This window comes from Lactuca virosa, chromosome 4 (assembly GCF_052849685.1).
Source record: "Lactuca virosa cultivar CGN04683 chromosome 4, Lactuca_virosa_CGN04683_v6, whole genome shotgun sequence".
Classification (NCBI taxonomy): domain Eukaryota; kingdom Viridiplantae; phylum Streptophyta; class Magnoliopsida; order Asterales; family Asteraceae; genus Lactuca; species Lactuca virosa.
The window spans coordinates 529,937,027-529,958,105 of NC_136429.1; the positions used below are offsets into that span (position 1 = coordinate 529,937,027).

Genomic DNA, 21,079 nt, shown 5'->3' on the forward strand with positions numbered 1-21,079 from the left:
TCATTTCTATAATTATTTTATTTTCTAATGTTTGATCGGATTTGATAATGGTCTGAATGAATATTTACCTATTTTTAAATATTATGAAAGAAAATAAACATATTTATATATTTGAGACAAGTGACAAGCCTATAAGAATCTATAAATTGTCGTTTATATAAGATATAGTCGAATATTAAAATTTATTCTGTTTATCAAACTCAACCCATTCTTTCTTTCCATCTCTTTTCCCTTTCTCTCACCTAAATTTTATAATGAATTAAATAATACGACTCGCACAGTTTTTGTCAGAACGACTCGCAATTCCTCTCCCTTATCTTTGCCGATCAAGAACGCAACAACACAATCCCCACATAAAGCCTAAAACTTTTACAATACTCTTCTCTTTTTTATCTCTACCCTATACTATAACCTCCAACATCTGCCTCTCTTTCAAGTCCAATTTGCATTTGTCTGCGTTGATTCTTGAACTGAAGCTTTGTAATCGGTTTCTAAGTTCTGTTTGTATGATTTGTGGTGTAAATTGGAGTTTAAACACGTATATTTTGATTTTATTTCCCAAATAAAGTTAACCCGATTCCAACTTTTCGATAATAAAGTGCGTTTCGACTTATTTCTGCTTATTTCTGTTGCTGATCTTGTATGTATCTGTTTTATATCGTGGGTATATACCCTATGCCTTCAGAATGCGGTGTTAAATTTTTTGCCTGTTAAGTGTTTGTGAAAAGTCCCCAACGAGTGTTCGGAGATAAAAAGTTGAAGAAAATGGGATCCGGGAATGGGTTTTACTCAACAGGGGAGTTTAATTTGGAAGCAACGTGGTCGATTGATCCGAAGCTTCTTTTTGTTGGTCCAAAGATCGGAGAAGGTGCACATTCAAAAGTCTATGAGGGCAAGTAAGTCAACTTTGTTAACCAAAATGCCATGTTAATTCAGTAAACAAATTGTACTAATTAGGAAGATGGGATCTCATATCATTATTTTCCAGATATAAAAACCAGAATGTTGCGATTAAGATAATAAACAAAGGCGACACCCCAGAAGAAATTTCAAAGATCGAAGGTCGTTTTGCTCGAGAAATCGCCATGTTGTCTAAAGTCCAACACAAGAACTTAGTAAAGGTAATCTTGATCGAATATTATATCAGATCTTACAACAATTAGAAACATTCTGTATGAATATTCATATGATCGCACTACAGTTTATTGGAGCTTGTAAGAAACCAATCATGGTGATTGTAACCGAGCTTCTTACTGGTGGCACATTACGTAAATATTTATTAAATATGCGACCAAGGGGATTGTTGGATACACGTGTCGCTATTGGGTTTGCACTTGATATAGCTCGAGCAATGGAATGCTTACACTCACATGGAATCATTCATCGTGATTTAAAACCTGGTAAATTAGATTTCCCATTTCTCTTTATTTTTATGTTTTTTTAATATATATTTCCTTTGTTAAATTCTTAGCAAATTGTTTCAGAAAACTTGTTGTTGACATTCGATCACAAATCTATAAAACTCGCTGATTTTGGTTTGGCAAGAGAAGAATCGTTAACAGAGATGATGACTGCAGAAACAGGAACTTATCGCTGGATGGCTCCAGAGGTATGTTAATGTACTCCTTTTGTAATGTTTTTCGTTATTCGGGGTTAAATTCGATATTTATGAAACTTTGTTTTCTTGTGTTTTTTTTATAGCTTTATAGCACTGTAACATTAAGACATGGAGAAAAGAAACATTATAACCACAAGGTAGATGCATACAGCTTTGCAATTGTCTTGTGGGAGCTTATACACAATAAGTTGCCTTTTGAAGGCATGTCAAATCTTCAAGCCGCCTATGCAGCCGCCTTTAAGGTATCTGTCTACTGTCTACTGTGTACTGGTTACTGGCTATACTGACAGTGTATTTAATGTTTTGCAGAATGTGAGGCCGAGTGCTGATGAACTGCCTGAGGATTTGGCTTTAATTGTGACATCTTGTTGGAAGGAAGATCCGAATGGTCGGCCAAATTTCAGTCAAATTATACAAATGCTTCACCATTACCTGTCAACCACCGCGGTGCCGCCGCCACCGGAAGCCACCGCGGTGCCGCCACGGATGTTCAACGTGTTTCTGCCGGATTCCCCTGGAACAAGCACGTTGATCTCGAAAGAAGATGAAATACCGACAACGCCCCTGCATGACACCCCGAAAGGTGGTCCGTTTTCGTGCTTTTATCAGTGTTGTTGGTGATATGACAAAAGGGTAGTTTTGGAACATACTTATCAAGTAAAAATAGGACAAGTATTGTTGATGGAGAAGGTGTAAATTATGAAGTGAGTTAGATGAGATGATAGTTGTTGTGGTTGTAAAATATAAAAGCTATTTATTTCAAGGGTAATAAAATTCCTTCTGTTGACATCAAAATCACAATCATAATATTTGGTAAACACTAACATTAATATTAACTAGAGGGTTACCCCCGCTCCGCGGGGGGCAGAATCTCAATCCCATCTAGCTAAAAATAAATTAGAGTCGGCACGACACTAAACAGAGAAAGATGCTTGATTGGTTGCAGCTCCTTTTCAGTCTATTTCCAGCCAACAAAAGCCATAACAAATTATGTTTCCCGTATTCCACCTCCCTATTTCTTTCTATTCCTAAAAAAACATTGTACAAAAATAAAGGTTTTGGCAAGGTGTATGAAGTTTTGAACTTTTTAAATAAAAAAAATAACCTTATCAACTGCATACATTTGTAAAAGAGTTGTCACCAGGATGGTTAATCAACTCAAGAAATTTATGCTTTATGTATGTAGCACTTCATATACTTCTTATGAATTCCCAATTTTTTTCTATTATAGCAGGCATATGACACTTCTCAATTTTTTCTATTATAGCAGACATATGGCAAAGCCTTCGTACACCTAGTAAAACAATGCAAAGTCAGAGTATAAGCTTTTTATAGCATCCTAGTTTCAAAAATAAACCAATTATATTGTTATATTTTGAAAAGTGAACCAAGAATAGCATCGTACTTCTGATTTTTTCTTGTTACAACATCATACTTTTAAGAAAATGGAACAATATGAAAGTACGATGCTACTTCCATATTCAGTACATTCACATTCACATGCGCATATTCAGGACATTCACATGAAGTTATAACCTCTGAAACAAACAAATTTAAACAATTGTTAGCAATTTTGAAAATATTATAATTTAGTTTTTAATTTGAAGAAAAAAATACTATTACCGATTAAGTCGTCCATGTTTGCAGGCTTCATGTCAACAATATTAAAACTCTAACTGTTGATTTCAAAGTTCCAAAGGTTTATGCGTAAATCATCAGCTGAGATCAATGTTTCACCATCACTAAAAAATGGAAATAATTAATAATTAATCAGATAACATTTTGAATGTATATGAAATAAAGCAAAAGCATTGAAGCACACCTATTATTAGAAATGGAATTAATATGATAGTCATGAGCATGCGCATATGTTCTTCTACATCTACCTAAAAGGGTGGAGTCATGACTGGTTACCTGAACATAAAAAGTTGGAATCTGTAATGAAAATAAAAAATTAATTAACTATTAGAAATAATAAATAATTAGGTTGCATAGAACTACGCAAAATACACACCCAAGGTCGAACCGTTGAGCAGTCAACTGACAGTCTTCCGGTTGACCCAATACCCAATTTGACCGGTTAAACCTTACATGTGCAAAACATTTACCGTCTTTACCCACATCTAAATCGAGAACCGTAGATGAAAGCCACACAACAATATCAGTCCCATATTCATGAGTTGAAAATAGATTTAAACAATCATCCCATAAGGAAAAAAGTATTACTTTAACAAATATCGGGCAGTATAAATGTGCAATTACCATTCGATTTTCGAGTTGTACCGGATAAAATTGTTGTTTATGAGATAGTTTACACATTACCTACTGAAAGGCATGTGTAGAATCATTTAGGCTGGTCCTTCAAGTAAGTCACCTGTTGACATAATTTGTCAAGTTTTTGTTGCATGCCCAAAAGCACCTGATCCTGAAAAATGTTTGAAAGTACGATGAGACGTTGATCACGTATTATTGATTTGGCGACTGTTAGAGGGGTCACCTATGAACAAACAAAGTTGGAGAAATAATCTTATCTAATATACCTGATTAAAACTGGTAAGGAACTCACGTAATCAGTAGGAGTCGCTGACAAGGGTCCTTTTCTTTGCTTTCCCACACAGTAAGGAGGGCATGTCGATTACCAATTAAGTGATTAATCCAAACTTTTAAATGGTCAGAGCATGGAATCAGAAAATTTTAGGGATCAAACCTATCTGAATTCCGAAACGTTCAATTTGTGAAGCTCCGATCGATAAAAGGGAGACGGCTGGAACCCAAATAAGATCTATGAACGCAAAAGAAACAAAAATCGGTTTCAGACCCATCGATTAAAAATTTAGGACCAGATTAATTCAGACATTGCTAGCGTAATCGTTTTCGAGAAACAAATAAAAGAAATTTTGTGCGTGTGATTATACGTATACATACCTAAGAATGGTTCTAGGGCTAGTAAGTTTAAGAGTTGAAATTAAGGTTCAATCTCCTGAAGAGTACAAAGCATCTGCTGCCGTTGGTGCTCATTGGTATATGTGACAAAGGAAGGTCACAGAAGGAGATTCAGATGTAGAAGTCGAAATCAGAAGAGTCCGAGGTGGACCGGTGGCAGAAGCGGCGATGACACACAGCCTTGGTGGAGCGATGACGGTGAGGTGCACCGGTATTGGAAGCTCAATCGAGGATGGTGATAGCACAGAGCGGGAGGCGACGTCCGAGATGGGGGAAGTAGAGGCATGGGAGTATGCGAGAGACCAACAATATTCGAAAGAGGGAACTAAACCTAGCGAATTCAGATTTGGGGGTGACGTGACAGCGAAGAATCGGGACGTGAGATGTTGGTGGAGGCACCGATGACCCAAATCCAGACGATCGATGCTTTTGAGGAACATCGACATGCCGAAGAAGTTGGAGGTGACTCATCCTACCAAAGGTCGGTGGAGTTTCGATCATGGAGGCGGTGGTAGATTCTGATGGTGGCGGAAGAGAGACGATCCAATCGCTAGACGATAGTGTGGGGGTGGGGTGATCGTCAGCTTCGTCTCCACCGGTGCGCTTGAGGGGAGCGAGAAAAGAATGAAGCAGAAAAATCAGAAGAATCGAGAAGATATCGATCTCAACCGGTGAAGATTAAAAATGAAAAAACAGACCGACAAAAGATAAGGCGGTGGGTTTCCGGATACGTGTCCAAAGAATATACAAACTTCCATAAAATGCCCCTTACAAAAATCATGCCAAAACTGGAACGTAAAGGGACCAAAAGAGACAAATATGCTGCATATTTACTGTTACTTTTCTTCATAACTTTAATTAATATATATATATATATATATATATATATATATATATATATATATATATATATATATATATATATATATAATATGTCATGATACGAAAGATGTGTGAAACGTTTTATAATAAAGACTTTTATGTCATGTACTTGGTCTCCAGAAACTTATTTTATGTTCAACACTATATACTTGTAACAAGCCGTGATTTGACTTTGACTATGCAGAGGCGATATTCATACATAAAACCTTTAATGTTTTTAAGTTTTTTTTATTCTAGATGTTTCTTACTTTCTTTATTTTATCTAAACACGTTTCTATCATGAAGAGGTTTATTTAAAAAAAATAAATGATAATGTAATAAAATTTAGGTGTCTATATCAAAAATAAAAGGAGAGTGAGTGCATTTTAAAAAATTGGAAAAACGCCGTTGCCGGGGATCGAACCCGGGTCACCCGCGTGACAGGCGGGAATACTTACCACTATACTACAACGACTTTTGATTGAATGGTCAGCATAAAATATAAAACACCTGATTGTACTACAGCATCTTAATATCATCTTTTTATTCTAATATAGAAAACACCGATTTTTTAACGTGATAATTTCAGTAATCGTTGATATGTTGAAGTCCAACTTATCAAAATATCATCTGATTATTTGAATCCCAAACTCGAGCATATAGAAGGTCTTTTGTTTTGGTATAGAGCTTGTTTAGGCTAACATGGTTACACTATATCCAATGCCATTGAAGATGTCAGAGATCATTATTGAGCGAGAAGATCCAATGTAATTATGTAAAAGGGGCTAGAAAGATTGAACACTGTAGATTCATTGGAATGATCATCTTCAGATTCAGACATGATTGAATTAATGAAGAAGAAGAAGAATTTCCTGAAAATTGAAAAGGATCACGTTAATACCAGCTAAGAAGAATGGGGAGAATTGTAAGTTTTATTAATTTGTAAATTCTCAAAATGATGCACTTACATACATAAAGAATGAGACGCAAAAAACAAAATTCGCCGTTGCCGGGGATCGAACCCGGGTCACCCGCGTGACAGGCGGGAATACTTACCACTATACTACAACGACTTTATTGTTTGTTTCTTCAACATTTACCCTGATAAATCCTTCAGTATTATATACAAGTTATATGCAGTTTTACTTATTAATACAATAAGTTATATAACTATAAATGTTCTTTTCATTTAATACGAATGGAAGTTACAAAACAACACCATTAAATCCCATTTTCTTTATAAATTTGTCTTAGTTTTTTCCAAAAATATTAACATCTTCCCAAACATTGTTTATCCAAATGACTTGATTTGTAAAATAAACAACAAAGACAACTTCAACTAAATTCTATCATTTAAACATGATTTATTTTAAATAAAACTTGATAGAAAAACACAGACAAAATGTAACTGAATTCTGTCATTGTTATGAGACAAACATATCACTTTCAAAAAAAATGAGATGGAACCCACAACAAAAAGTAATAATATCAAAAAAGAATTACCATAACAACCTTGTCCTTTAACCAAAAATTTGGTTATCTATAATAAAAATGGAAGGACAGAAAAGACAATGCAAAGAAGTGAGAGTAGTACTAAAAACCTGACCATAAAGCATATTTCAAAAATTCAAGTTGGAAGGCATATTTGTTGCATAATAAACAAAAACAGAAAAAAAAAAAAAAAAAAAAAAAAAGCAGCATCAACATCATCTATGCATTTCCTACTTGTACGTTACATATCAAAATACCCACTTTCTCCCCTGCATTGCCTACTTGTACCTTACAACCTACCCAGCTTCACGAACACAATTCCCAGGTAAAAGATACTTAAACTCATCACCATTTTTCAACAAATATTCCGGAAGATGAACAGCAGAATACGAATGAGGAATGGGACCCATTTTCCCAATTATGTCCTTAAAAGTGTACTCCTCAGGAAGCATATCGTACAAGTCATCCCCATTACAAATCACTGTCTGAATCCTTTTGGGATCAAGATGATGTCGAAACCTTATTCTGTCTGAATGGCTATAAGCTTTCATCTTGAACACAAAATCACTTATTTTTCTAAAACAAAAACTGCAATGCCATCCAGACTCTGCAAATAAATAATCCGTTTGTCTGTAGTGGGCATACCTGGTTTTCCCTTTTTTATATTTATGGACTGAAGCCCTCCAGCTTTTATGATCGATATTGAACTCAAAAGAGTATAAAAAGTTTCTTAAATTTAAATGCATGATGTCGGGGGACCCATCACACCATCTTAATAAATCGATTGTGTGTGCACTCGGGATCTCATCCACATCTGACATTATCAACAAATCATCATCTTCAATACCTGCAAAAGGGTAAAATTGTCATAAACAAATTACAACAATGGTGTTTTGTAAAAAAGTATAAATTTCATTTACCCATTAATGAAATTAACCCTACCTGCAATTCTCAAAAGCCGGTCAACCGCAACTCTCTGATACGCCTCTTCATAAAACGGATTAATCCCTTTTCTTGATCCACCCGGGATTGTGGCATAAGTCAAACGGGGTTTTACAAAGTCAAACTTTTCTTGATTTATTGCGAAAAAATGGGGTTTTGGGATCGATGTGAAAGTTGAATTGGATTCTAAGAGAACGAATTGGGTTATGTACGGGTAAAGTTCTTTCCATCTGATCATGAGCATGTCGATTTCATTGTTGAACAGGACTGCATCGTATACTCTTCGAGGGTATTCTCGTAATTTCCACCCATGGAGTCTGCAGAGGGTTGTCATTGAGACGTTTTGGTGATAGTAATGGGGGATTTGAATGAAGGGTTTAGGGGGAGATTGCCATAGTGGCCGAAGAAAGTATGTTACTTTTTGTCCATGAAAATAAATACCCACAAACCCAATTGGGATTAATAAAAATAATATTATAAAACTTCTCAAATCAAGACTCTGCATCATGCATTTGATTCTTGACATTCTGCTAACCTCCTGCAAAACATAAAATGGTTAAAATTTGAGCATTTTGATACATAAATAGGACAACATTTAATGACAGAAAGCCTAAAAACTGATATGATTCTTGCAAAGACTTTCAAGATTTGAAGGAGCATGTAAGAAGTTACAATAATAGTGTAGATTATTGAGATAAATGAAAAATTAGTAGCTTTAATCATCTTATTATCTGATTCTTAAACTGACTATTGTCATGATTATCAGTTTGAAAAGTACATTCAAACAGGCAAACACCCATTGTGCAGTGTGCGTAAGTTTTTAAACCCTAATAAAATAAGCATAACACTTGCAATCACCACCAAAATGCAACCATCTCCAACTTTTAATATAGTTTAAATCCATCTAGTTTCTTAATAATTATGGTGATAATATAGAATAAGCACAATTGAGCAATACCCACAAAGATTAAAGCACAATTATCGAATAGAGTGAGCCCAATAGTTCTAGGGTTCATCTAACATCAATGGATTTTTTCCTAAACAATTTGAAGAGCAAATTTATATTCCATTCCCATCAAATCATCGAAATTCCCAAAATCAAACAGTACCTATTCATCACAATCCGCGAAAAAACGAAACCCCAGAAGGATTAGTCTTCTGAATCATAACTGTCAGTGAAAAAACTAAGAGCCCTAAAAGGATACAGTTATAGACAAACATACCTGACCACAAACATCATCGCAGATATCATCTCGCTTCTTGTAAGTTGAATAAACATCAGGCATTATTAGGGCTAAAATAACGATTGAAGAACAATCGAACCTTATTTGAAACTGTAATGCAGATTGGAAGCCCCCGATATCCAGAGGGCTAATTGTCTTCCTCTAAATCTAGCAGAAACCCTGATTAAACCCTTTTGTTTATGACCGAACATACGAAATTCATAGATGAAAAACCCAACAAAAAACGTCGGATTACATAAAACAATAGAAATCACTTGTAGAATCACTTTAGCCCTGAAAATTATAGCCGTTTAGTAGTATCAATGGCTTACTGTCTGAATTAGATAAATGGGGTGTATAGATACAGATTCTGTCTCTATATATACATGCAGAGTCCTACACTCTCTTTCTCTCTTCGTAAAATTTGAGAGAAATCGAAAAGCCCTTCCGAAGTAAACCATAACCCTTCAAATTTTCCATCTCCTTTTATCATAAAAAAATTAAAAATAAATAAATAAATAAATAAGTTTTTAATTATATAAGATATTCAAGAATCTAAAAGAGGAGGTTTTTCTTCCCGGAAGAAAAGCCACGTGTTAGCCTTTGTGGAACACATTAGCAATCCATAGAATGCACCCAAAATATCATATTTTTTTAAGGTTAAATATATCTAATTGGGGTTTAAAAGGTTTTTGTCCTTTTGGATGTGTGGCAAAGTTTGATTAGTAATTTAGTATTACTTTGATTTTTATACTCCATAGCTAAAAATAAATTGGCAAAATTGTTGTAATAAAAAATAAATACAAATTTATTATCTAATTATTTTTAGTTACTATATTTTAATTTATTAATATTATATAATCATTTCCAAATCACAAATAATTTTGTGGTAAGCGGTAAGAATATCTGACAATGTCTTATACAAGGGCTGCAACCGACAACGACGACTTGGAAAGACGATGTCGAACGGGAACAAGCATCGCGTCGGCAAGGGTGATGACCTTGTTTAAGATTCAGTTATAAATAGAACCACTCCAAAGTCTCTTTCTTCGCTTTCTCTTTTGACCGTTGAACGGTCTGATTTTATTTTATCTTTTTGGATGATAATTTGTACCCTACATTTTTTAGTTATAGATAATAATTTATGTTTAGAAGGTTGTATTGTACAACTATATAAAATACTAGGCGAATTCCCGTGCGTTGCGCGAGAATAGAATTATATAGTTAAAATAATAACGTTTACCAAATTATTATTTAATATTTCTACTTCGAAACAAAATGTTAGTAGTAAAGAAAACATATAGTTAACATATTAGTTTTATTAAACATTATAGTTTAATTTTTAAGTCATTGTGATATATACAACTATTTGATAATTTTATAAACCTTTTAAAATTGTGTAAATTATATATCAAATGAATGATAATATAACGGGTAACAAAACGTATGAACAAAAATATGAACTGCAACTTTTAGTAACATAAAAATAGAAAAACATCTATTATAACATTTGTATTAAAAAATATATATATACAACGAATAATAAAAAATAAGAAAAATAAACACTATAACTTTTAATAACATAAAAACACTAAAACATCTATTATAACATTTATATTAACTCTTCATATTTAAATAACAAATCTCTTCAAATACACTAATGTTTTTAATGAGCAAAATTTTACAACCTTATAAAAGAAAGGAAAATAAAAAGTTATTAGTGATTACTAATTAATAATCATAAGTTAAAAACTCTTGAGTTGTAACTAATAAATATACATAAATTAGAAAACTTTTGAGTTGTAGTGTGAGTTTCAAATGAATGCAGTACTTGAAATGTATTATTATTATTATTATTATTATTATTATTATTATTATTATTATTATTTTTATTATTATATTCGTCTAAATAATTGGTTTTGATGCATCATTTTAATCCCTTCAATTATTAAACATAAAGATATTTAATTATAAATTTATAACATACATAGGTGCATATACATATTAAACAAATCACATATAATATATATATTTTCGTAAATGTCATATGTAATTCTTGTCGTAGTAGTATGGATAAATTACTTTCATATGAAGAACATATCATGATAAGTCTATCATAATTACATATCAAATGTTCAAAATTATGTTATCTTTTAAATATTATCTTTTAAATATGTTTTTTGTAGGATAACCCAACAAAAAAATAATAGAAAATAAACATAATCAAAATAGAAAAACTACAATCAAATAAATAAGAGCATTGGGTGGTTGAATATATAAATAAAGATGTTAAATAAACATACATTTAAATCAAAAGAAAAAACTAACATTCGTCAACTTTGCTCAAACAAAAAAACATATATCCATTTTATGAATCTTCTTTCTTCATTTAACACCATTCAACCATAGAAACTTGATGACAATTCTTCACTAACCTGCAATCAAAATAATTTTCTTGAAAAAGAAGAATCAGAAAGATATTCCAAGCAAAACATTGATGTTTGGAGAGTCACATTCAAGATTGAGTAATACACACAAATCACATATAAAGATTAAATGAGAAACTGAATATAAAGAAAAAATAGAAAAGCTTCATTTGTTTTGGTTGAAATAAAAAATCATATTACAATTACCATCGATGTGACATAACCCATTTCTTCAAATCATCATATTTGGATCGTGAATGCTTCAACTATATGAAAACTTTTGAATCACAATATCTTCAAATCCTTCTTACATGTAAGATTTTATATAACACAAAAGACACAAAAGATTGGCATTTTTATAGTAAACTTTTCACTAAATGCTAATTAAAAATAATATAAGTTATAAAACTTTTGAGTGTTAAATCATAATTAAGAAAACTTTTGAGTTGCATTAATTAAAAAATGGGGTTTCAAATGAATGTGGTTTGAGGAAGTTAAAAAAGGGGGTTTCAAATGCATGAGATTCAAGAAAAAATGCTAGCTTTATAAGTATGTATGATAAGTTATTGTGTATGACTAAAAAATGTGTGTAAAAACAACTCCTCTATTTGTTTTTACCTTCTATAAATATCTATTAATCTTAATTGTAAGAATAAAAAATTTAGAGAGATTTAAAAAAAAGGTAATTTGACCATTAAGAAGAATTTCATAAGCTTATGAAGTTGTGACTTCATGAAAATGACCAAGATAAGTTTAAGTCACTTGTATGAGATTAGATAAGTAAGTCCAAGAAAAAAAATGCAAGAGAAGATGCATTTAGGCCAAAAGGGTAAAATGAGAAATTTTATTTTTTTTAGCCAAAATTATGACTTAATATATTAAGAACCATAAGTATTAATGAGAATATGCTTATTTGATCAGCTTCAAGGTGCATATTGGTTTTCCAAGATTGATTTTCGGTCGGAGTATCATCAGATGAGGATCAGGGATGAGGATATACCGAAGACGGCTTTCAGAATTCGTTATGGTCATTACGAGTTTGTGGTAATGCCATTTGGGCTCACCAATGCTCCAGCAACGTTCATGGATCTCATGAATCGGGTTTGCAGGCCGATGCTGGATTGGTCTGTGATCGTTTTCATTGATAATATCTTGGTCTACTCTAAGACCAAGGAGCAACATGAGCAACATTTGAGGGAGGTGTTGGAGACCTTCATGAGGGAGAGGTTATATGACAAATTCTCCAAATGCGAGTTTTGGTTGCGTGAGGTGTAGTTTCTGGGGCACATCATCAACCAATAAGGTATCTTGGTGGATCCGGCCAACAATGAGGCGGTGATGCGTTGGGAGGTTCCGAAGAACGCATCCGAGATCCGAAGTTTCTTGGGTCTGACGGGATACTATTGGAGATTTATCCAGGATTTCTCCGAGATTGCAGTACCTTTGACCCGCTTAACCAAGAATAGTGTGACTTTTCGGTGGGGTCCAGATTAGCAATTGGCATTTGAGACATTAAGACAAAAATTATGCGAGACCCTGATTTTGGCGCTACCCGAGGGATTGGATGATTTTGCATTGTATTGTAACGCTTCTATTTCAGGTTTGGGAGCTGTTCTGATGCAGAGAAAACATGAGATTGCTTACGCCTCGAGGCAGTTGAAGCCTCATGAGGCGAATTACCCCACTCATGACTTGGAATTGGGGGTGGTGGTGTTTTCCCTTAAGAATTGAAGGCATTATTTATATGAGGTTCGATGCACCATTTTCACCGATCACAAGAGTTTGAAATATTTGATGGATCAGTCGAACCTGAATATGCAGCAGAGGAGATGGTTAGATGTGGTGAAAGATTATGACTGCGAGATTTTGTATCATCCCAGGAATGCCAATGTGGTGGCCGATGCTTTGAGTCGTAAGGCAGCAAGTGCTCCGATTTGAGATGTTTGCTTGAGGATGACGGTTACCTCACCTTTGATGGATGTGATCAAGGGGGAACATGTGGAGGGATTGAAGAAGGAGAATTGGAAGACCGAGCGGATTAGGGGTCAGATTCCTTTGTTTGTTCGAGACAGTCGGGGATTATTGACTCGGTGTGGCAGGGTTTGGGTTCCGGCATTTGGGGGAGTGAGGCAAAAGATTTTGGATGATGCGCATAAGTCCAAGTTTTCTATCCATCCGGGGGCCACGAAGATGTGTCGATACCTGAGATTGAGTTACTGGTGGCCCTGCATGAAGCAGGAAGTTGCTTGCTTTGTTGAGCGGTGTTTGACCTACAGGAAGGTCAAAGCCGAGCATCAGAGGCCTCACGACAAGGTTCAACCATTACCCATCCCCATGTGGAAATGGGAGGAGATCACCATGGACTTTATCACAAAGTTACCCAGGACGGCGCAAGGTGTTGATTCCATTTGAGTTATTGTGGACAGGTTGACCAAGAGTGCTCATTTTATTCAGATTTTCGAGAGTATCTCCGCCGATAAATTAGCGGATATCTATGTGCGGGAGGTGGTGGTCAGGCACGGAGTGCCGGTATCTGTGGTCTCTGACCATGATGTTCGATTCACTTCCAGGTTCTAGAGGAAGTTTCATGAGGAGTTGGGTACTGAGCTGCTTTTCAACACAGCTTACCACCCCCAGACTGATGGGCAGTGCGAGCGGATGATCCAGATGCTTGAGGATATGCTTCGGGCATGTATTTTAGACTTTGGAGGGAGTTGGGATACTTACCTTCCACTAGCAGAGTTCTCATATAGAAACAGTTATCATGCTAGTATTGACCGACCCCTGTTCGAGATGTTGTATGGTCGGAGGTGTAGGACTCCGGTTTGTTGGGGGGAGGTTGGCCATCGAGTCATGGGAAGCACCAAAGTGGTGCTTAAGACCACCGAGTTGATTCAGCAGGTGCGTGACAGGCTGCGAGTCGCACAAAGTCGTTAGAAAAGCTATGATGACCGGTCCGTTCAGGATTTCTGCCTGAGGTGGCAGGGTTTCTTATTGGTTATATCATCCTGATGAACTCAGTTAGATCCATAACACCTTCCATGTGTCTCAACTCCGGAAGTGTGTAGCAGATGAGGCTGTAGTTATTTCTTTGGATGATATTCAGGTGGATAGGAGCCTGAACTATGTGGAGAAGCCCATTGCAGTCTTGGATAGAAAAACTAAAGCTCTTCGTAACAAGGTGGTGAAGCTAGTGAAGGTGCAATGGCAGCACCGGAAGGGCTCCGAATGGATTTAGGAGCCGGAAGACGAGATGCGAGAGCATTACCCAGATTTATTTGCGACAGTAGACTCCGAGGACGAAGTCTATTCAAGTGGGGGAGAGTTGTAACACTCAAATCCAAGTATTCCATCTTTAACCCTCGAAGTAATTCATTTTGGAAAAATAGACCCTCCGTACATTGGGTGTACGTATGCGTAGGCTTAGCGTACGCGTGTGCATGCAACGGGTGGGATGATGCTCGTACGCTGGGTGTACGAGCATGTACGCAGGGCGTACGAGGCTAATAACCAAACCCTATTTTCTTGGCTTGGACACTATTTAAATTCACTTATATCATTGGGAACTTACCCTAACCAGCCTCCATTACTTTCAAACGTCCCCCAAACCCTAAATCCTTTGTGAGCAACTATTGAGCTTGGAAGTGCCTCAAATACCTCATTTTTGGTGTGTTAGCAAAGAGAAGGAATTGGAAACAAGCTTTGAACATGAGGAAAGCTTTTAGATCTTGTATTTGGAGCAGCTTGGGAAGCTTGTGGAGGTAAAATGCTTTCACCTTGCTTATTGAGTTAGGGTTTCTAGAAGTCCTCTTTTGAGTCCATAAATCCTCTCTTGGGAGTTTGAGCAGCTCCAGAGGTTAGGAAGGATAGATCTAAGATCCTTTAGCTTGATTATATCATAAAAATGCAAACTTGATGGCCTTTATGGCTCCATGCATGAGGTAAGACCCTTGGAAAGGTCTTAATGAGATAGAAAGAGTTGTTGGGAGTATATATGGCATGCAAAGGCATAAAGTTGCCAAATTTTATGCCATAGGACCCTTAAATCGGTTAAGATCTGGAATTTGAGCTAAAAGTTTGCATGCATTAAGGACTTAATGGGGTTGGATGCAATACAGTTTGTACATTGGGCGTACTATGTTGTACGTTGTGCGTACAACCCCTTAGCCCAGTACGCTAAGCGTACAGAAGAAGTACGTTAGGCGTACACTCTCAAGTAACTTTGGGCCTTCGGAGGACTTCGGACCTTTGGGCACTAATGGTTTTAGGCCTGGACTTGCTGGTGTTTGGGCCTAAATTTATCTTTGGGTCAATGTTGGTATGTTTGGGCCTATTGGGCCTTATGGACCAATATAGAATTGGACTTTGATGCTAGGCCCATTAGTGAAGGAATGACCTTTGGGTCATTATGGAGGGACTTGGACTTAGAATTCTGGGCTCTTTGATTAGGTTGAGTTATAATCCTAATTAGGGTTATTTATATATTTGTTCAGTGTGAGATTTTGGGCTGGTAGTCAAGCAGCTATTGTTTTCAGCAGACTGATGTGAGTCTTCTCACTATACCAATGGGTCGAAGGCACCAATGTCGGCCTATTACCTGATATGAGATTTCAATAGTTGAATATTTAATGGTTTTGTTATTTGGTATGTATTGACTTATGTGAATGTCATGGGGGGAGCCCATGCCATTTGGTAAGACCATGAGAGCAGGGCCGACCCTGAGAATTTAGAGGCCCTGTGCAACTGAGAAAAAAGAGCCCTCAAACTTGTAAAAGACAAGATTTCATTCCAAATAGTACACAAAAAGTAAACTTGTTAATTTCTTCTTAAAAATATGATCCATTGAGTATTTGAATCCAACTTTTCTATAATAGATATACCAGGAAAACAACTTATTTGCAATTTTTTATTTGCTTCTTGTGAAATCACATCAAATTCTGAAAAACTAAAATGTCCAAATATTAATCAAAAAGACAAAAAAAAAAAATAGATTACAGAATATAAATCCAAAAAACTAAATTCGAACTGTAAATTACAGTTTCAAAAAATAATTACCGTTTCAAAAAAATAATTAGAACTGTAAATTACCGTTTCAAAATCTATAAAATCTAGAACTAATAACCTTATTCATAGTTTACCTCTTTAGAAATAGGTAAAACTGGATTCTGGACGACTGTTCAACTAAAACTAAAATTCGGTAAAATTCAAAATTAGAAGAAATGTTAAAATCAAAATTATTTCTAATATTTATCTCTTAAAAAATAAAATCATAAGGATCAAGGACCAAAAAGAAGAAACATATAATACCTGCAATTATTTAAAAAAAATGAAATCAGAAACTCTTGAACTGTTAACAAACCAAATGTATCACTCTAAAAACCTGTCCAAACCCGAATCGGAAACATACTCTAAACAAGTGAAAATCATTCAAAGATACAAAGTATAATGGGTTATTTACAACTTACAAGATGTCAGACTCAAGAAGTGAAAAAAGCAACAAACAATGTTGTTGACTTGTTTAAAAAAAAACTTGTGATTTAAGGCCGAAGAGAGCAATTTTTGAACAGAAGGGTGTTGTCGTGGTTGAACGATGTGATTCAAGAATGTGACAACCCGAAACTTCTTTCGGGCAAAACGTTAAAAATAAATCAATTCAGAATTTATTTCTGCTCTTGTCAGCTATACCTCGGGTCTAATTAAATACTTCGAACTCAGTACAATCGAAGTTTGGGTCCAAGAATGAGTTTTTCCAAGTCAAAGCGTAGCATCCGGGCCAAACACCCCTTCGATAGGAGTTTACGGCCGCAAACTCGAGTTTACGGCCGTAAAACCCCCCCACTCCACCCCTTGGCTGAAAACTCACCCCTATATAAAGGATGAGTGGCCTTCATTTCAAGTTTTAAGCACTCAAAGGACTTTCTCTCTCTACTCTCTCTCTATAATTTTCGAGTTTTGCTCAAGGATCTTCAAAATGTAAGTGATTCTTCACTTCTATGGTGTTTCAAACCCCTTTTCTAGTGATGAATCCATGTTTCATCTCATAAATTTCATCTTTTTCTAGATCTTCTCTCTCACCAAGAACACCAAGAATACACACTAGTTCTTGGTGACTAAAAACCTCATTCCAAGCCTCTTACAGTAAGTAACTACTCCCTATGCTTGTTATCTACTAAGAATCACTTGTTTTCACCTAGAAATCGACCCGAAATCATGAACATGAAATGGGTTTACGGCCGTAATCCCTTCAATGGCCGTAAACTCCATTTTTGGTCGATTATGGGCCTTTGAACTCTTCCTTGAGCTGGGCACAAGGCTTAGAACACCTCCAAGAGGCTAGAAAGGACCTTGAAACACCGAGAATCGCACCTTTCACCAAGTGTTTACGGCCGTAAACTCATGGGCCGTAAACCCATGGACCGCAAACACTTGAGCCGCAAACTCGTGGGCCGTAAACCCTGTTGGGCCGCAAACCCTGACCGTACACTCCTGATTACGGCCGCAAACTCCCCATCTTCAATCGCGTGTGATTCTAACACTTAGTTCAAGTGTTTCCTAGTCCCTAAGGTGGTTTCCTTCCATAACAAATAGTGTTATGCCCTCATTTAATACATATATGTGTTACCATATGTTAATAGGATCCGCTTGCATACAAAACATCAGTTGACACTCAGCATCCACACCGATCTTACGCTCGGGTCTTACGTCAAACGGTGAGTTCATACCCCTACATTTTCCCATGTTTTTAATGTTTTCAGGGCGGGGGGGGGGGGGAATACAAGTTAAACATAAATGCTTTCAATAATATAAAACTTATGCAATTCTCATACTTTAACCCTTTTGTACTATGTTGAGCATAAGGGACGTTTTCACTAAAATTGCATAGTTTTCCGGACACGCTATTCACTACATTATACATGCAAACTATAATAGGTATAGTTTGGGATTTTCTAAACATAACAAGTACAGAAACTTTCACTACTAAACATATGCACTAAGACAGAAATTGTTTACAGTTTACATCACTACTTTATCATGGTATTCATAACTGTAATTATCACTACATACGGTATACATACGAATTATCACTATGGTAGAACGCTACTACACTACATGTAAACTAGATTGTACGATACTGTGAGGTGCTACTTCAATACTGTACCCTTAGGTGTACAGGGATAAATCCTATCATAGTATAACCAGAGTCTCCTGGAGGGAGAGCGTGAGATTTGTGAATAGATCTATTCGGGATTGATAATCCCACACCGGAACCGCTAGCTACAGTTAGGCGGGCACGCCTGGGGTGTACAAATGTCATTTAACTCGACGCCTGAAGAACGTTATAAAGGTCTCTAGTCATATCAAGTATGGTTATACGACTCACATTATGTGTAAATCACCTTTAGTTTACAACCTGACACTCTTCAACAGTTTTATTTATACTAAATAAAACTAATACACACTACAACTGGAGAACTTTCAGGGTTTTCAAACAGAACTAAACATACAATAGTTTCACGTAAGAAATACTTATACATCATGATTAGCATTAGCTAGTCACATGAAGTATTATTTTCGCACATCACTACAGCTTTCAGTAACAAACATTCATGGTTTTATACAGAATTGAAAACACTACATTCTCATTTAAGAAAATATCGGATTTTCTTGAAACTATACAAACACTTTTACAAGCTCATCAACAAGTTTTCATTACAAACTACCGCTTATGAACTCACCAGCTTTATGCTGATATTCTTTCAAACTGCTTGTATTCTCAGGAAATCAGTAGACAGGTACTTGCTGGTTTTTGAGAAGCTGGAGCAATAAGAGTTTTATATTTATATTTTACAAACTATTTCATGTAATTTAAACAAGTTTCAGACAAAGTTTCAAACTGATGTAAACATTTTTCCTTTAAGTATTCACTATAATGGTTGTGTTGCTATGATTGCTATTATTCATTGGTGGTGATGCTACACATGACGTCCTCCACCCCAGAACGTTTCCGCCATTCTGGTTTTGGGGTGTGACAAAGAAAAAGAAGGGTGTTGAAGTCTGTGATTTTTTGAGGACAGAATAACCAGATGGAATAAATTGTTGTTGTGTTGTTGAGTTGTTGAAGCCTTGAAGAATGTAATCTTTTAAATCCGGAGATATCCCGGGGATTATGAGATAGTTACCAAGACTTGAATCGTTGCCTGCCCATCAATGATTTTACCTCACGCCTATGATTGAAAACGAGGCGGGAGAACAAAAGATTTCAATCATATACCCGCTTTCAGTTTTGATTTTCACACGCTTTGACCTAAACGAGAAACTGGGATCCAAACGGACATATACACAACTACATAAGGCTAAAAAAATGGGCCCCTAGTGGAGGATGGGCCCTGTTCATGGGCACATCATGAACTTGCCTTGGGCCGGCCCTACATGAGAGGGAGCCCATGACCCTTGGATGTAAGACCATGGGGGTAGCTCATGTCATCCCAGTTGAAGACCATAGAGGGAGTCGATGGCAAATTTATATGTATATGTGTATGACATTATGTGGATATCTGTTTTGTGTATTTTGGGAAACTCACTAAGCATGTGCTTATAGTTTTGTTGGGTGTTTCAGGTACTTCTGGTTCGAAGGGCAAGGGTCCGGATTGATGGCGCAACAGATACTCTCCAGTATTTCCACACTTATTGTTTGGATACTCTGATCTTTTGAACAATATGTTTATGTAATGGAATTTTGGAAAAACAAAGGTGGTTGAGATTTCTAATTATTAAATGAAAATTTTTATCTGAATTTTTGGGCTGTTACAATTAATCCATAAGTGACTTGATTGAGTTGTAGAACTCATCCCCACCTTCGTGTGGGTATAAGATTTATGGAAAACGGAGATAAGATAAAGAAGATATACATCTTTGAAGACGCATTAGAAAATGGGACAAAATTTGTATTTTAAGTTTTTTGCATAGCTTAATGGATTAAGTTTTGTATTAATTAAGCCAAAAGTAACTAGATAGAATTGTACAGCTTGTTAATACATTCGCGTGGATATAAAGATCACGAAAAATGAGTTTGAAACGAAGAAGTTATGCACGTTTCAATATTGGAAGAAAATGTCCCAAAGTTGGAATCTGTGAAATATTGTCACCACCGCATGGCAAGAAGTTTGCCACGGGGCAGTGACGCTGCCAAAACATATATTTAATCTGTTAAACCTCTATTATCAAACCTATTCACCAAACTCGATTGGGAGCTGATGAAGGGCAATTTTAGAGCTGAAAGAATGCTAAGAGAAGATAGAGATAAAGTCCAACAAGGATTTTCATCCTCTCTCCATTAAGGTAAGATATATCCATTATGGTGAAATTGTTATTTTTGCTATGATTGGTTGAATTGATTAACATATATCTTTGTTATGATGTAGATGTTTGTGTTTAGAAGCTTTAATCAAGCTCGTGAAGTGATTTTCATGGTGAAATTAACCTAATGAGAGTTAGGGTTTGAAACCCTAACTACTGGGTTTATGATTGATGCATTAGAGGTTAGATTATAATTAATTAGGTAGTATTGGATGCTT

General features: G+C 35.7%; 2 protein-coding genes and 2 non-coding genes across 4 annotated transcripts; 1 reads left to right on the plus strand and 3 right to left on the minus strand.

The window, feature by feature from the left end:
• The first annotated feature begins 218 nt into the window (after nt 1-218).
• Nucleotides 219-2,413, plus strand: LOC145109526 (serine/threonine-protein kinase STY13-like). The gene is made up of 6 exons (XM_079046703.1): nt 219-896; nt 989-1,121; nt 1,202-1,400; nt 1,485-1,609; nt 1,702-1,860; nt 1,928-2,413. The coding sequence occupies exons 1-6, from the start codon at nt 766-768 to the stop codon at nt 2,237-2,239; spliced, it is 1,059 nt and encodes a 352-aa protein (XP_078902829.1). The 5' UTR covers nt 219-765; the 3' UTR covers nt 2,240-2,413.
• A 3,412-nt stretch (nt 2,414-5,825) lies between these two features.
• On the minus strand, nt 5,826-5,897 carry TRNAD-GUC (transfer RNA aspartic acid (anticodon GUC)). Its single transcript has one exon. It is a non-coding gene; the product is annotated as a tRNA-Asp (tRNA).
• A 526-nt stretch (nt 5,898-6,423) lies between these two features.
• TRNAD-GUC (transfer RNA aspartic acid (anticodon GUC)) lies at nt 6,424-6,495 on the minus strand. Its single transcript has one exon. It is a non-coding gene; the product is annotated as a tRNA-Asp (tRNA).
• A 499-nt stretch (nt 6,496-6,994) lies between these two features.
• Nucleotides 6,995-9,554, minus strand: LOC145109527 (uncharacterized). Its single transcript, XM_079046704.1, has 3 exons — nt 9,079-9,554; nt 7,856-8,393; nt 6,995-7,760 (listed from the first exon to the last, which is right to left on the minus strand). The coding sequence occupies exons 1-3, from the start codon at nt 9,139-9,141 to the stop codon at nt 7,210-7,212; spliced, it is 1,152 nt and encodes a 383-aa protein (XP_078902830.1). The 5' UTR covers nt 9,142-9,554; the 3' UTR covers nt 6,995-7,209.
• Nucleotides 9,555-21,079: the final 11,525 nt, after the last annotated feature.

Coding starts and splice junctions, on each gene's coding strand:
- LOC145109526 (XM_079046703.1), top strand. CDS start 766: ATGGGATCCGGGAATGGGTTTTACTCAACAGGGGAGTTTAATTTGGAA. Junction 1,122..1,201: donor AACACAAGAACTTAGTAAAG/GTAATCTTGATC, acceptor ATCGCACTACAG/TTTATTGGAGCTTGTAAGAA. Junction 1,861..1,927: donor CCTATGCAGCCGCCTTTAAG/GTATCTGTCTAC, acceptor AATGTTTTGCAG/AATGTGAGGCCGAGTGCTGA.
- LOC145109527 (XM_079046704.1), bottom strand. CDS start 9,141: ATGCCTGATGTTTATTCAACTTACAAGAAGCGAGATGATATCTGCGAT. Junction 8,394..9,078: donor GCGATGATGTTTGTGGTCAG/GTATGTTTGTCT, acceptor TATGTTTTGCAG/GAGGTTAGCAGAATGTCAAG. Junction 7,761..7,855: donor CCGGCTTTTGAGAATTGCAG/GTAGGGTTAATT, acceptor ACCCTTTTGCAG/GTATTGAAGATGATGATTTG.